The sequence below is a fragment of the Rhipicephalus microplus genome, chromosome X (assembly GCF_043290135.1).
Source record: "Rhipicephalus microplus isolate Deutch F79 chromosome X, USDA_Rmic, whole genome shotgun sequence".
In the NCBI taxonomy this organism is placed as follows: Eukaryota; Metazoa; Arthropoda; class Arachnida; order Ixodida; family Ixodidae; genus Rhipicephalus; species Rhipicephalus microplus.
Genome location: NC_134710.1, coordinates 484,977,959 through 484,995,624, shown reverse-complemented (window position 1 = coordinate 484,995,624; position 17,666 = coordinate 484,977,959). Strand labels below are relative to the sequence as shown.

General features: G+C 46.2%; 1 protein-coding gene across 15 annotated transcripts in view; it reads left to right on the top strand.

Annotated features, from left to right (window-relative positions):
- LOC119160784 (uncharacterized) overlaps positions 1-17,666 on the top strand; it is a 708,235-nt gene that overhangs the window by 310,106 nt on the left and 380,463 nt on the right. For all 15 annotated transcript variants that reach the window (XR_012887742.1, XR_012887741.1, XR_012887743.1 and 12 more), the window contains 2 exons: positions 1,504-1,642; positions 16,918-17,078. Coding sequence is in view for 12 of the 15 variants with exons in the window: in XM_075880899.1 (XP_075737014.1) it covers positions 1,504-1,642; positions 16,918-17,078 (300 nt within the window). In the remaining 3 variants the exon portion in view is untranslated. The remainder of the gene's footprint in view (positions 1-1,503; positions 1,643-16,917; positions 17,079-17,666) is intronic.

The window sequence follows — 17,666 nt, the reverse complement described above, 5'->3', positions numbered from 1 at the left end:
CTGACCTGACGTTTTGGGACTGATTCGTTCCCTTCTTCAGGGCTGACTGTATGGCTGGCTCTGAAGCTAGTGACTTTTCTTGGTGGTGCCTTCCTCTTCATTGTCCTTCTTCCTGCCGTTGTTGCTGCGGTGTTTTTTTTATGGGTTTTTTAGACTGTGCACGTATACACTCGGTAAATTTCAAGTTGAGTGATCAATTTTTGCTGGTGTTGTTTTTATATGCCAAAATTCTAAGAATGGTCTTTTTGCGTGGCTGCCTTCTGTATCAATGACCCGGGCTAGCTCAGGGGTAGAATACTGGGCTGGCACACAGGGGTCTCTGGTCTAAATTCCATTGTGTTCTTGGTGTACATTATTTACTTAGTTGTGTTTTTATTTCGTGCTATAGTTGTTAGAGACACCGGTGGCGGCAGACAACCACAGCGCCAAAAACGACCCTTGTTGGTATCTTATAACAGCTTTCGCTATAAAATGCCATGACTGTTGAGGCGTTGCGCATGTCTTCAACTGCTAGTCTTTTGCTCTTTCGATCATATCCACAGATAAACACAATGCATTGGCAACCTGTCGACCTGTTTTCATTCTACAGTTAAATTTTTGGCATTGCAATTGCTTTAGCATGACAAAAAAACTAAAACACATTGACCTCTCACATGTCAGGGGTTGCGAAATGCGGAAACCCCACACACCAGTGGCAGTTGGTGAATGGTCGAGAGAGAGAGAGTCATGAAAATGCGCTGGTTTGAGGCTACATTCCTCCTTTCTGTGCGTCTGTAATACCTTCTCCTCTTCACTCTGTGCTGTCTAAACAAAAAACTTTCACTGACATGTAGCCGCACGTTTCAAAACATGCCTGGGAAGCAATTTTTGAGCAATGATGTGAGGATGCAATAATAGCGAGCTTGTGCAGAAATACGAGACATTGATCGAAAATAAGAAATTGGACACGGTATCGCTGACAAAGCACTGTAGAGAAGTGCTCTTTTAGTGCATGTAGCAAGGTAAGGGGGCATGAAGGTTGCCCTATCACTACCTTAACTTGAAAAAGCACCAAGGAAGGCCTCAGTGAGGGAAATTCAGTCTGGAATATGGGATAAAACATCCTCAAGCAGTTAAGGCATTCTCACTGAGGTGAGGAGCATATTAAAATACAGGCCTTAGCTAATCAACATAAAAATTCTATGGCTATGCTGTTGTTCCTATCTCTCATAATAATATAGTTACACAAGCCTTTTATGCAGTTATGGAACGTAATAAACTGATATGCATGCCAATGTTCGGTATGTTTCACAAGCATTTTGTTTAATTTATTCCGATGACGGGCAGTCTTCACATTAGCACTTGATTTATGCTTCACATTGCAGATGATTCTGTCTGCAAGTATTTTTTGTTTTTGTGCATTGTCTTATGCAGCTCTGGGCTTGATTTTTTTTTTCTTGTGGCACATTTTTTGAATATGTATTGCTGAATCAGTTCGAATGCAGCTATATCGTGAATGCGCAGGGTACATAAGAATGCGTGCCAAGATCCTGTTCATAGCGAAGACTCCTATGGATTGGAGTCGACAGCAGAGGATGGACTGGACTGGCTGGTGTCCTTTGTCATACGGCAGCTGAGTTGTGTTTTCATGGCCCACTGCCAGGTTAGGTTTCACTTCAATCAGCTGTGAGCGGTTAGTAACTGAATTGCCATTCTGTGTGTGCCAGTTATGTGCTTACTTCTGGAGTTTTCGGAGCTTGCTGCCATCAGCCATCCTTTGGTTGTTTCGGTACCGAAATTCCTATCACCATCATCACCATCATGACGCATAAACGTTTTCGGAACATTCAAATTTTTGCCCAATAGACACAGTAGGATTTTGCTGGGAATTCAATGAATTCATATGTACCATATATGAGACTCAAGTTTGTATCAGTCAGGTTTGTATCACTGAGATTTACTTTATAAAATTTGGGTGCGTGCATCAGAACACTGCACTGGCGTATTTTATTTCGTCTTGACTCATGAAACCAACAAGCATATATTGTTTGAAGTGTGTATAGATGTATACATAGTACAGTCTACTCTTATTACAACGAACCATGATAGTCTGGTAAAATGAGACCACGATATCCAAACTCCACATGAAGAAGGGGGCGGGGGGGGGGAGCTGCATTGCCGTTTGCTGTGTGACGATCCTCTCCATTTCGTGCAGCAGTGTGGGGCTAGGCAGTTCAGCTGATACATGCTGAATGTATTAGACAGCATGGTTATGAAAGATTTGATCACCAGTAGCAGTTGCTATCAAAATTGCAGTTCAAGTTTATAACTAATGAAGGAGTGCCGTTACAGTAGGTGCAGGCCCTTGTAAAGCAGCAAATCTTAGTGTGACAATAAAGCATCTCTAGCAGGTTTTTTTCAGCCACTTTTGTTGATTGGCTCAGAATAAATTCCCTGTTATTTCTGTGAATGGGAGGGCAGTTCAAAGTTAGTCTGAGAGTTCTAAATTGAGCAGCAGTGCCAAGGCACCTCTCGCGTTAATACTCTTATTTGACTGTGGAACTCTCCTGCTTGGTGCACCAGAATGTCTTACTTTGGTCGTGAGGCCTAACAAGGTAACTGGAATAAGTGATGTACTGCTAACATGAACAATAACTAAGAGTTGTTTTTGAGTTTGTATTAATAGAAGATTTTGTATTAATAGAATCAATGAGTGAAGCTCCCTAGAAATTTGATGCAAATGACTATGTGCCTGATCTCTCTGTTGGCTTTCACAAATGCAGTAGGGTGTGTAGTGGGTAGGGAGAGCATGTGCGGCGCTTATGGTGCACTGCAAGTCAGCTCAGGCAACGGACCAACCACTGAGCGGTAGACAGGGTGAAGCGATAGTTTCGCGCGTTCGTCACTTGAGGGGAGAGGGCAAAGAAGAAGAAAGAGGGTGAGTTATGCAGGTGGAAGAGGAGTGTGAGTGCTTTGCCGCCCTTGTATAACACAGGTGCAGGGGTTTGACATTGATGGATTGTTTGTTTTGCGTTAGCACTACGCGTGTGTTGCAGGGACCGTTCCCCACCGGCAGCAATGATGATGACACGGGCTCTGGCCTTAAGAGCTTTGTTGCTAAAAAATTTTGATTTACACTTAGCTCGAAAAAAAATTTGTGATAAGAGGTTGGCGAGCACCCTTGAGTGATCATGCAATCATCACTTTCAGCCGCATTTAATAAGCTGCAACACATGAATCACTAACTAGTGCAACCTGTGTGACTATGGAGAAAGGAATATACTGAGGAGAGACTGCTACGTCACATTAAGTAGGGAAGAGTAGAGGACTCCTTCTCACAAGGGTGATCACGCTTCGGTGGTTCACACATGTGCAACTGGCGCCGGCGAGAGAGAGGCGAGCCACGTGAGCCGATTTTAGATGCGCTGGGCGGCACTGCTGCCGCCGTCAACAAGCTGTTAAAGTGACACTTTTGTGCTGATTATGAGCAAACCGGCTGCGATACTCACTTATGGAGGGCCTGTGGCCCATTCGCAGTCTCATTACGGCTCATATTGTAAATCTACAATAAACATTCAGCTTTCCACTTTGTGTTAAATCCCCCGAATGCAAGAGAACAACAGCGAGAATTGGCTAGATAATTCCTACGACAGGCTGTTTTCTCCTGCAGATACAGTGAGTTCGGGGTACGGACCACAATTTAACAGTGCAATTTTATTTAATTTGTGTTGCTATTTAGCCAGATGAAGCACCTTGGAATCATTCTTTACCCACGTGTGTTACAATACGTTCACACGAGTATCGTTCACAGCAGCGCGGGTTGGCTTACTGCGACCATATCGAAAAAAACTTGGCCAATGATGAGGTTATCACACACAAAACGTAAGCAGGACATGATCATTTGAACAATAAATCACCTTGCTGTGTCAGGCATCTCTAATTCTTGATTATGCAAGCTCTGGTGAGAACAGTGGGCCACGTACTGCTTTCCGATAGTTTTGACCGTCGTACATCAGAATGGCTTGCCGCCGCCTCTCGCATTAAGAGCTGTAGACACTGCCGTTCTTGTCTTAGATTTCTAGGCTTCCTTCGCTGAGGCACGCAACAGCACTGTGCCGAAGGAAAATAACGAAGCTGCGACGCGAACTGTTTTTGGAGAAGTGGTTGCAGCCTTCGAAAACGACCGCCTTCGACCACAAGTGATATAAACTAAACTCGCAACCATGAACACCAATGCTCATGGTAGGCTTCTAACGCATTGCATCATCTGTGGAGTGCAGCAACTGCATAAAAATGAATATTCGAAACTCCAGCCAGCTATCAACAACGCGCTCATATTAGTGGTGATGCAGACAACATGAGATGGCCGCGTGACTACGGAATCCCAACAACCCCCTTGTAAAAGCGCATGACTTCTGCCACACTTCTTGCTCTGCATCTTGAGTTTTGAGGGCCTCTCCTCAGCTTTCCTTTCTCCATGGTCGTGACCAATATGCTCATAGACTGGCTTGGCTGAAGGCTTGGCTTGGCCGGAAGTCATTAGTGCTGCCAGTCTTAATTTGAAATTACCACAGCTTTAGCGTGATCTAGTCAAAAAAAGTGTTGTCAGCGCACTTCAACATTTCCGAAGTAGGCTTTATGCACCTAGGTTTAAAAAAAATGTACTGCTAATATCGCTCACTGCAGTCAATAGTCTGTTCTACTGTGGTTCGTTAAAAAAACCTGACTCCATTAATTTAATGTACACTTCAAACTTATGTTGAGTAATTGGCCATTGTATATCCAAAAGTCTGTTATGTGCAGGTTCGTTCTAATGAGTGTAGACTCTTTCAGTAGTGTCACGAATGCAAAATATTGTAATGTGTTGTTATGTATGCAGCCTAAACAACTTCGCATGCTGTCCAGCTCAATACAAATTTTACAGGTCATGAACTTTTTTTTCACATCCTCTATTCAAAACACTATCAGAAAAGCTGATCTTCATTTTTTTGTGTTTCATGCCTGCCACTGGTGTTTTCATGTGACTTTGGATCTTATTTCAATATTAAAGCAGTACCGTATGTTGTGACATTTGTCTGTGTTCCACTTCTGCTGATTTAAAGTAGAATATTTTGATTATGTGTGGCAGGAGCTCTGCAATTTGATAACCTCATGACAATATTAGCATTATACAGTCCAACCTAGCACTTATAATGATCCTAGTTATAATGATATATTGGATATCACTACCGTATTTCGGTGCATTTACGCTTTTTCTATGCTACCCATTGAAGCGGTGTCTATATATAGAATCCTTTTCAAAGGCTCTTACTTTTATAACAAACACTTTCAACACATTCGTGTTATCATGGTAAAATTGTGGCGCATGCAAAAACTTCAATGTGCCGGCTGCAGTTTACTTGCCACGAAGATATTGTTAAACTGTGGTAAGGATATAGTAGATTTTGGATGCTGCAAGGTAGGTCGATTACTTTGCAGGCATTTTTTCACTGGCAGAATGGCAGTGAAAACGCTCAACTCGCCAATGCTACAATGTGCTGCGAAAGGTCTTCCGCCTTTCATTAACGGCAGAAACGGGTTCATCAATGATAACTTATGCACGTTTGTGACGCCTTAATGGATTGGCATCAGAACACAGCAAAGGTGCGGTGGCCGTTGATAATGAAAGGGTCATTTTGAATTATTGTTGGCAACCCTATCGCAGTCATCTGCAGATATCTGCTTAGCTGCTCGTGAAGATTAAACTGCGTGGAGTGATGGCAGTACAAGCCTATAAGTCGTACTACGATTTGCAAGCTCGCTGCCGCTGCGTCATGTGAGGTCGCCTGCCCGTCGCTTGTAAAATGCATGTCTTCGTGATGTTGAACGAACAGGCTACTTGTCACCCCAGGGGATTATCCGAACTGAAGCATGGATGGAGAATGCACAAATGTGCACATAGGAGGTCTGTTGGAAGAGTATTCTACTTTATTTTTGCGAGCACCTGTTGAATTTGAAACAAGCGTGTTTGCTTCAGCTGACCTTGAACCTTTAAGCACATGCGTGAATTTTTTCCTGCCTGCCAATAGTGTCATTCGCTAGGACGCAGTGTTTGAGTGAGGTAGTGTGTAGTGTTCTCGTTGGTTTTTCATTGCAAGAAAAATGACGTAGAGACTGGAACAGTGCTACTACGTCGAATTTTGCCAAAAACTGGGCGACAGCGAAGTGGAAATCAATCGGAAGATCAAAACGGCTTTCAGTGACGACGCTATGAGCAGCACACAAATTAACGAGTGGTACAACCACTCCTTTTTGTGTGGGCATGTTTGTGTTATAGCTGCAAATACCGTAATTACTCGAATCTAACGCGCACCTTTTTTCTGGTTAAACGAGTTCATAAATCGCATGCGTGTTAGAATCAAGTACAAAAAAAAAATGAATACGGTCATTCTATTGCCATCGGCACTTCCAAAATGGCCGCCCCCTACGTGTATCGGCATGGCAGGTCGGCCATTTCTGCCTATATGTTTCCCATGTGCGGCACTTCGTATGTGTGTTGAGGAGCTCGTCATCTTGTAGTGCATTAGCATCGACGGCATGGAAGGGCCGACTCCATAAACTTGAGTGCACCATGATGCCGCTTTTAAAAGAAAAGTCATCGCGTGTGCAGAAACGGACGGAAATCGGGCCGCATCGTGGTCGTTCGGAGTTCCCGAAACGTGCATGCGGGACTAGTGGAAACAAAAGCAGAAGATTGTTGACAGCAAAGCTTCACGCAAAGGCTTCAGTGGAACACAGCAGGGTCAGTTTCCGCAAATTAAAGAGCTGCTCGGCAAGTATGTGCTTGAGCAGAGAGCGGCACAGCGGCCCGTGACGACAGAACTGCTCCAAGTGCGGGCTATGCAATCAGCCTTAGAAAAAGGTCTAATGCGGAGCCAGTTTAAAGCGAGCAGGTGCTGGTTGACTAACTTTATGAAGAGGAAAGGCTTTTCCCTCCGGGGAACGGGCATATGCGAAAAGTTTTACAGAGGAGTACGATGAAAAGCTTCACAGTTTTCAGAGGTTCGTCCTAAACTTGAGGCACAACAACGGCTACCTGCTTGGGCAAATTGGGAATGCTGATCAGACGCCTCTTTACTTCGACATGCCTGGCACCACTACTGTCGAGAAGAAGGGGGCAAAGCAAGTTCGCGTGCTGACATCGGTCCACGATAAAACTACAGTGACGGCAATGCTCTGTTACACGTCAGATGGGCACAAGCTTCGCCCGTACCTCATTTAAGTGGAAGACGCTCCCGAAAGGAGTCGTTTTTTTGAGTGGTGTGATCGTGCGGACCAGCGAGAAAAATGAGTGTGCGTTGCAATCGATGTCTTACGTTTTTTTTTGTCTTGGAAATCGGGTGCGCGTTACAATCGAGGGCGTGATAGAATCGAGTAAATACGGTAATTGAAATGTTGTGGGCATTCGTCATGCGCTTCTTTTCATATATCATCATCATCATCATCATCATCATCAGCCTGACTACGTCCACTGCAGGACAAAGGCCTCTCCCATGTTCCGCTAGTTAACCCGGTCCTGTGCTTGCTGCTGCCAATTTATACCCGCAAACTTCTTAATCTCATCGGCCCACCTAACCTTCTGTCTCCCCCTAACTCGCTTGCCTTCTCTGGGAATCCAGTTCGTTACCCTTAATGACCAGCGGTTATCCTGTCTATGCGCTACATGCCCGGCCCATGTCCATTTTCTCTTCTTGATTTCAACTATGATATCCTTAACCCCCGTTTGTTCTCTAATTCACTCTGCTCTCTTCTTGTCTCTTAAGGTTACACCTACCATTTTTCTTTCCATTGCTCGCTGCGTCGTCCTCAATTTAAGCTGAACCCTCTTTGTAAGTCTCCAGGTTTCTGCTCGGTAGCTAAGTACCGGCAAGATACAGCGGTTATATATCTTCCTCTTGAGGGATAGTGGCAACCTAATTGTCATAATTTGCGAGTGCTTCCTGAATATGCTTCACCCCATTCTTAGTCTTCTAGTTACTTCAATCTCGTGGTTTGGCTCCGCTGTTATTACCTGCCCTAAGTAGACATAGTCTTTTACAACTTGAAGTGCACTATTACCTATCTCAAACCTCTTTTTTGAGGTTGTTGTACATTACTTTCGTTTTCTACAGATTAATTTTAAGACCCACCTTTTTGCTCTCCTTGTCTAACTCTGTAATCATGAGTTGCAATTTGTCCCCTGAGTGCATTATGCATTATATATCATCATATATATATATATATGTGACGCTATGATGAATGGGAGATGTGGCGTGGCTCATACTCCATGTTTATTCCGTTCTGCACTTCTTCCTTCTCAGCTTCTACCAACCATCAGTTCATACGTCACACGATTCCCCCTCCCCCTGAAAGAATGCGCGAGCTACAATCTAGAAAGCATGAACAAATGGAGTCTTATAATAAAAAAATAATGCCAGAAAATTCAGTAGTTCTATGCCACACGGCGGTTCCATGCACTTGCACAAAATGTTCACAGGAAAGGCAGTCCGGTGATATCTAGGTGACCTCAGGTGGGCGAGGTTGGCTGTTGTGCCCTGGATAGCATAACCCTGCCCTGCACATCTCCACTGATGATGACACGACTTGCGGTCTGGTGAGGAACGAACAAGGCTTGAAATCTGTGTAGCATTGGATTGACGAATGTCTTTGGCATCGGATCCAGCGCCGTCGTGGCAATAGATGTTTTGCTTCTAGTCGGCGCGCGTGAGAACCGAGGATGATGGGACGATGTCTTTTTCTTTTCGTTGTATACGTAGTAGCTTCATGTCTCTTTCGCAACATTCTGTGGCGTTCTCTCAGTTTGTTGGATCGCAGACGTGGCTTTGAGAACTGGTGCAGAAAATTTTGTCGACGTTGATTTCTGCGAAGATGGCTTAGGCATCGACTTTGTCTTTGCTTCTTTAATTGATGTTGTCTCTGATGACCTTTCAGCCACAAATGCTCTCGTGAGGATGTTTCACTTGATCGTTGTTCTTGTTCGAGTAGCTGTTGCAGTTCTTGGAGTTCGTGGAGTTGCCTTTGTTGAATTTGCTCGTCTTGTTGTAAAAGTTTGTCAGATGGGCCTCTTTCAAGAACATGAGTTTGCTTTTCTTTAGATGGTGATGTGTTCTGTAGATTGTCGGTAGTCGACACTGAACTGCTAGGCTTGTCTTGCGATGAAAGCAGCGTGACAGGCTGATGAGAAAGCTCCCAAGATAGTTGTGAGTCATCCCTGAATGTAAATGCTTCTGTCAGATGACAATGCGCCGGCGTTGGTGGATTCGAAATTCCTGCAGTGCTTTGACTCACATGTGTGTTATCACTTGATGAGAGCACAACAGACATGGCTTCAGGTGGTTCTGATGGCGTATGTTTTTCTTTTTGCAGCGTAGTTAGGCTGAGAATGTCTGTCGAACGACCCTGGTCGGGAACGTCAGGGTGGGGGCTCGTATTGCGAGGATTCGCCAGCTCGTCACACGTAAATTCCGTCACACGCTCAAAACCGTTTGGGCCTTGTGTGTGACACGAAGCATCAAGGCATTCGGGTGTTTCAGTAAAATATGAAGTGTGGTGGTGCAGTGAACACGTTGAAAATGCCGAATTCATTGCTCTTGGGAAAGGTGGCTTTAGGTTCAGTTTTTTGGTGAAAATTTCTCGATTCCTTTCAGTATACGGACGCTTTACCTTGTCTGTTGCGACGTGCACGTTACCAGTCGGTGTTCGAATGCGTGATGTTTTTTCGGAAGAGTCATATGATGGTACAATGGTGGTATATTTTCTCTGAGATCTCGTTCGGACAATGGGGTTACTGCGGGAAGACTTCGCGTAACTGTGATGGGTGAGTTGAAATGCCTTCCGCTGATGAGGTATGGACCGGTCTTTATCGTATTCTTCGAAACGAATGATCATTTCTTCTTTGATCTTTTTCCAAGACTCATCGTTCTCGAAGATGTGGGTGAGGTAAAATTTGAATGCCTCACCTGAGATGTAGTCAGTGAAGTTTATGATCATCTCCCGTTCCGACCATGATGCAGCGGTAGCGTGGAGCTCGAACAGGTCGAACCAGTCTTGTACGGGTCCATCGTCCACTGCTCCGGTGTACTTGGGGATGGGAAGGTCAGTAGATGCTTCTGACATGATGCTGGTCGATGCGTAATGCTAGGTGCTTGCACGGTTGTCCATGTGTGGTCAGGGTGTCTTGCGTAGAACTGCGTCGATGCTGAGCGACTGATGAAGGGGCAGGCAGGTCTCCATCCTGTCGACTTGTGTGACGCTATGATGAATGGACAACGTAGCCTGGCTCCGTGGTCGAATGCGTGAAGGCTGCTTATGACTGCGATGACGGAGTTCGAATGCATTGAGAGTGCGTGTTTTAATCGAATCTTCATTATAGTCTTGAAACCAGATGACCATTTCTTCTTTTATCTTTTGCCAAGACTCGTCGTTGTCGAATATGTGGGTGAGGTAAAATTTAAATGCCTCACCGGTGACGTAGTCGCTGAAGTTCGCAACCATCTCCCGTTCTGACCAAGATGCAGCGGTGGCGTGGACCTCGAATAGGTTGAACCAGTCCTGTATGGGTCCATCGTCCGCTGATCCGGTGTACTTGGGGATGTCGAGGTCAGCCGATGGTTCTGTCATGGTGCTGGTCGTTGTCCTTCTAGGTGATGATTCGGTAGTAAATGTACGGTCTGGGTGTCTTCTGGGGAACTGCGTCGATGATGAGTGACTGATGAAGGGGCAAGCAGGTCTCCATCCTGTCGACTCGTGTGACGCTATGATGAATGGGAGATGTGGCGTGGCTCATACTCCATGTTTATTCCGTTCTGCACTTCTTCCTTCTCAGCTTCTACCAACCATCAGTTCATACGTCACATATATATGCATTATCATAATCACATTATCATATTGTATGCATTATCATAATCATCATCATTGGTCTGGGTCTGTCCTCATCTTCACTGGGTGTCACCACAATCATCATCGGGTGTGTGCACACTCGGTCTCAGACTGCCCATTCGCTGCTGAGGCCTTGGGCTCAATAAACACTGTCTCAACCCAGATGTCATGTATGGTAGAGGTGGATTTTCGGTTCTCGGTCCTCTCCCACTTTGCTCGACTCCCTGGAGCTGCGTTCAGGCCGCCGATTGCTGCCACTGTCTGGCAGCATGTCACAGAACGAGCCTGCCGGCGCTGCTGCCATCGCTGCTGCCATCTCTTTCTCGCCGTCTTCAGCCGTGCCTCCTGTTTATGTACACAGCCACCAGCGGGATCCCCATCTCTTCGCCAGTTTTCACGGTGAAGACGTGGAGGACTGGCTTGATGAGTACAGCCGCGTGAGCGTTGCTAATCACTGGGATGATAGCGCCAAGCTCCGTTACGTCTCTTTCTACTTGACCCGTGTGGTGAAGACATGGTATTTCAACCACGTCATTGACTTACCCAACTGGGCAATCTTCCAGCACCAGCTGCAGCATGTTTTTGGGACACCAGCCATTCGTTCCGCTGTCGCGAAGAGGACTCTCGGTACTCGCCGAAAACACCTCGACAAACCTTACACTTCCTACATTGAGGATGTCCTTTCACTGTGCCGCCGTGTCAATTCATCTATGCCAGAATTGGACAAAGTACACCACATCTTGAAAGGCATTGGACCTGTTGCTTTTAATGCCCTCGCTGCGCAAAATCCACCTACCATCGCTGACGTCGTCGGGACATGCCAGCGCCTTGATTCGCTGGACTCCGTTTGTCTCCAACTGGACATTGGCGACCACCACTCCACGTCCCATGGCCATCTACGTGACCTTATCCGGGACATTATACGAGAAGAATTGCGGTCTATGGGCTTCACACCTCCTTCACCGCGTTCAACACAGTCTTCGGGAGTTCCTTTGCGTGACCTCATTAGGGATGAACTTACATCTCTGACCGGCCCTGATCTCGTACAACCACCTGTTTCTTGCCCCATATCAACCTATGCTCAAGTCGCTGCTGCACCTCCGAGAAATGTACACGCGACATTGCTGCAACCATCCTACGCGTCGGTTGCTGCCGCTTCCCCGGTCAACTACTGTTCGATGCCACCTGACCCTTCTTCGGCCCACCTGAGCGCGCTATCTCCAGGTGCCCCTAATGTCTTGTACTCTCCACCCTGGCACTCTTCCCGCCCTGTCTGCTATTACTGCGACTATCGCAGCCACATATCTCGTTTCTGCTGAAAGTGCCAGCAAGGTGAGCGTCGGTGTTACGACATGCGTGAACGAGATACTTCATACTATCAAGGTCAACGCCATTCATCACCTCCGCCCGCATCGAGTGCAGCTCGGAACAGCTGGAACTCCAGACGCCGTTTACCTTCACCCTTTCGCCGCTCCTCCTCCCCACTTCAGCCTGCGTCATTCGCCACCGCCAGTCATTCGGAAAACTAAGTGATGCTATTTCTTGGGGGAAAACTGCATTCCAAAATAGGGCTGATATTCCTCCACCAGGCCCGTGCAACATAATTTCGGTAGTGGTGGAAGGAGTGTACGTGGATGCTCTGGTAGACACGGGTGCAGCATTTTCTGTTATGCGTGTTGATTTAGGCCAACGTCTGAAAAAAAGTGATGAGCCCTTATGATGGACCCACGTTACATTGGTTGCTGCCCAGGGGTATACCATTCGCCCTTCCGCTTTCTGTACAGCCCACGTTTTTATTGATGGTGTTCGACACCACATTCAGTTCGTCGTCCTGACTGACTGCTCTTACTAATTAATTTTAAGGTGGGATTTTTTTTCTTCTGCTTCTGCAGCTATGTGCTGTGGCCAACGCGTCTTCCACCTCACCGACATAGACTGGACGCTCAACGACGACCCCCAGAGGCCACTTGGTTTGGCAGCTGCGGAAGATACCGAATTACCACCAGGTCAAGAGCGAATCGTAACTATTACCTCCAAAGACATCGACCATGGCGACGTCTTAGTCTCACCATCACTTAGTTGCGCCGGTAAAGGCATCATTCTCGCTTCCGGTATAATTCGTTTTTTCAATGGTTCCGCATTTGTCATTGCCGTAAATACGACATTCGAAAAAATTCTACTTCCTCAGAAAATCACGGTGGCCTGCGTGGCGGATCCGGAGCCAGCGTGCATCATGCCACTTCATGCCGTCTCCTCCAACGACAACCCTAGTGGTGAGCCTGCTTTTTCTGCCTTTAGTGCAGCCATTAGCGATGACTTGACACCTTCACAGACGCAACAGCTGCTTGCTTTATTAAAGAAACAGGCACGTTTTTTCGATGTTTACTCCTCGACGTTAGTCAGCACTACTACTACAATGCATCGAATCCACACAGTCGGAACATCTGTTGTACGCGGCCAACCCTACCATGTGTCTCCTGCTGAGAGAAAAATTATTGAAAAAACGTAGCTGACATGCTCAAACCAGAGGCGATTCGCCCCTCATCTAGCCCTTGGTCATCGCCTGTGGTTCTGGTTCGTAAGAAGGATGGCTCCGTGCGCTTTTGCTTCGATTACAGGGCACTCAACAAAATCACTCGCAAGGATCTGTACCCAATGCCTCGCATTGATGATGCCCTTGATTCTCTACAAGGGGTGAAAAACTTTTCCAGCCTCGACCTGCATTCCGGATACTGGGAAATTTCTATGCACGAAGAGGATAAAGAGAAAACGGCATTTGCAACCCCCGACGGGCTATACGAATTCAACGTTATGCCTTTCGGGCTGTGCAATGCGCCCGCTACATTTGAGCGCATGATCGATACCGTGCTGCGAGGCCTCAAATGGAAGACTTGCCTCTGCTACTTGGACGACATCGTCATTTTTTCATCAGCGTTTTCTCAGCACCTACAATGTTTGGATGATGTTTTGACGTGTCTTGCCACCGCTGGTCTCCAACTCAACACAAAAAAATGCCGTTTCGCCACAAAAGCTATCAAGGTGTTGGGCCACGTCGTGACCAAAGACTGAATTCGGCCAGATTCGGACAAAATTGCTGCGGTGCTTCGCTTTCCGCGCCCCGAAAGGACAAAGGAGTTGTGAAGTTTTCTTGGTCTCGCCTCCTATTTTTGCCGTTTTATACGCAACTTCGCATCAATAGCGGCTCCACTGCACCAGCTTTTTGCTTTCGACGTGCGCTTTCTGTGGCCGGAAGAATGTCAAACAGCATTCGACCTTTTAAAGTGTGCCCTCATGTCCGAACCTGTACCCCACCACTTTGATGAGGCCGCACCGACCATCCTACATACGGACGCTAGTGGTCGTGGTATAGGTGCTGTTCTGCTTCAACGTGACACCTCTTCATAAGAGAGAGTAGTTGCATATGCCAGTCGAGTTTTAACAGCGACCGAGAAGAACTATACCATAACTGAGCAGGAGTGCTTGGCTGTGGTCTGGTCAGTGCAAAAGTTTCGTCCCTATCTCCACGGCTGTCATTTTACCATCATTACAGACTACCACGCCCTATGCTGGCTTTCCGCGCTGAAGAACTTGTCTGGACACTTGGGTCGGTAGATTCCACGTTTAGAGGAGTATGACTTCGATATCATTTACAAGTCAGGTAGAAAACACCAAGACGCCTATGCCCTTTCGCGTTGCCCGCTACCAAATACCCATCCCAGCATCGGTCAAAGTTCGGCCATCACTTCTACTGCAACACCCGCGCTCGCCTCAATAGACCAGCTATCCTCGGATGACAAGCGGACATTTCACTCCTGCCAGTTGCCTGATCCGCACTGTAGACATATTATAGACCAGCTCTCGGGAGCTTCCCATCCACCTAATGCGCGACATCGTCGTCAACTCTTGCGATTTAAGCTGGAGAATGGAGTTCTGTACTGTCACATCTACCACCAAGATGGTCAACGCTGGGTTCCCGTGCTACCACGCTCTCTTCGACTTGACGTGCTTAAAGCCTTCCACGACGACTTGACTGCTAGACATCTTGGTATTCAAAAAACTACCAACCACATTTGAAGTCGCTTCTACTGGCCTGGTATTTCTACCAGCATCGCGCACTACGTCGGTTCCTGCGTCCCGTTCTAGCGTTGTAAAATGCAGACAACTGCACCGGCCAGGCCTCTGCAGCCAATTTCGTGGCCCACAACGCCATTTGAGGTTCTAGGTATCGACCTTTACAGCCCTCTTCCCGTCACATCTACTGGCAAACGATGGATAGTGACCACAGTAGACCACTTAACACGCTACGCGGAGACAATGTCTGTATCAACTGCCTCTGCTTCGGAAGTTGCCGACTTCGTTCTGCACGCCATCATTCTGCGCCATGGCGCCCCTCATATATTGCTCAGTGACCGTGGAAGGGTCTTCCTGTCACAAGTGCAAAATGAAGTATTGTGCGCCTCTGGAATAACATACAAGACAGCTTCTAGCTACCACCTTCAGACCAGTGGTCTCACCGAGAGGTTTCACCGCACTCTTGCTGATATGATAGCCGTCTACATCAGTCCAGACCACAAAAACTGGGATACTCTTCTGCCATTCCTCACCTTTGTCTACAACACGGCCGTTCAGCGCACCATCGGTTATTCGCCGTTCTACCTCGTTTATGAACGTTCCCCTACTTTCTTCCTCGACGTCTCCTTTTTCAACAGTGATGTCAACGCGTTTTCGTCTTCCAGTGAGGAAAACATTTCAAGACTAGCCCTGTGTCGCGATCGTGCTCGCATCAACACAGAAGCGCGACAGCAAGATAGAAAAGTCATTTATGATGCATCCCATCGCCTTGTATTCTTCCGACCTGGTGACGAAGTGCTCCTATTCACACCTATTCGTACACCTGGTCTGTGTGACAAGCTTCAGCCACACTTCATTGGGCCTTACATAGTTATCGAGCAGACTTTGCCCATTAATTATCGTGTGACCCCACTTGTCGTCCCAACAGACCGCCATCACTGCACCACAGAGATCGTGTACGTGTCTCGCATGAAGCCTTTCAGGCAACGTTCTCTGTCACATTGACTTGCTCCGGCCAGGTTGGTCGCTTCAATGTGGGGGGAATTAGTGTGGGCATTTGTCATGCGCTTCTTTTCATATATGCATTATCATAATCATCATTGTCCGTCTGAGTCTCTGTCCTCATCTTCACTGGGTGTCACCACAATCATCATCGGGTGTGTGCACGCTCGGTCTCAGACTGCCAGTTCGCTGCTGAGCCATTGGGCTGAATAAACACAGTCTCAACCCAGACGTCATAATATTTATTAATTTTTTAGTAAGAGCTTTGTATCAATTTTTCAGTTGTTTCAGTGTAAATTGCATCTTGCTTTTCAGTGTACTTTAGAACGTAAAATGAGCTGCTCCATGATGCTCTCAGATGCGACATTTCGTAGTACTTGGTAGTGTTCCAGTGTGAAACATTTTGCTGCTCCAAATTTTTTCTAAAGCAAGTCTTCCTGCTTCGAAAATTTCTCCCAATCGGAAGTCACCAGAAGTATCATTGTACTGCAGATTGCCAACAAATATCTGTGTATATTCAGCCAAATTGGCCTGCCGGTTAACAGGGCCCATTCATGCACTGACTGAACCATCATAGTGCAAGCAGCGCCTTTGTGCTTGCCACAAGGTGGCAAGCACAAAGGCGCTGCTTCATGCTTTCCTGCCTCAGCAGGAAAGCATGAAGTTCATGTGATTTTTGCCTCTCTGAAGCAATGAATGTCATGTCTTGGAAAAATTGTAAATTAATCTTGGATCAAAGCAGCGATAGCAAAGTGTCTTCAGCCTAAAAAAAAAATTGTTAATGGGCAATGGGCAGCATGTTGGACTAACGTGAATGCTGATCACCTGCAGCTATGGTTTCTAAAAATTACTATTCTTGCTTTGCAAGTGTACTGAGTGTGTTTCCATCTCATGGCTTTTTACTGTTACCTGCATTGCTTTTCAATGGAGTTGTGTCATTGCCCGCAGCACTTTCAGCAGCCTCGGCCCTGTGAGATGTTCCTGGAGTGTCTGTGCTTGGTATTTGGCATTGCGGCGGAGCATAATGTAATTGAGGCACCGAAAGTACTGGAGGAATCCACGGCACTGCTGTCTTTCCTGTGGGACATAAGGGCACACCACAAGAAACTGTGAGATGCACTTTCTTATCACGTCCGAACATTGGGGTACTATTGTCTTTCACTTTTTGTAATACTGCGGAACCTCGATTATACGTCTCCTGGTAATGTAACAACCCACATGTCACAACGAATCCTATTGGTCCTGAAAAAACCATCGCAGAAATAACGGATTGAAAACTAAGGTGTGTCAATAGCAAAATTTTGTGTGTGAAGTGAATTCAAAAAATAAAGTTTGAGAGGCAGTTGTGTCGAATAAGTTTTGACTATTTCTCAAATAGTTCTGAAACACTTCGAAGTGAAATTATAAAAAAAAAAAGTAGCTGAGAATCCCTAAACATATTCTAAATTTTATTCTAAAGAAAATTATAGCTTTGCAACGGTACTACTGGGCATCTTCGTTTCGGGCTAGCCGTGAAAAATATATTTTTTTCTTACAATTTCTTTCTTCAGCTAGAACTTCTATTCGGAAAAAGCATACAAAAAGCAAATGTCGGATGTTTATTTAGAAACCTCCAACTGTTTGCGGCTGCCTCATTGCTCCTATACGTCTCACCTTTGTTCTGATGCTTGCTTGAGGAAAGCATAGTCTGCTGCTTG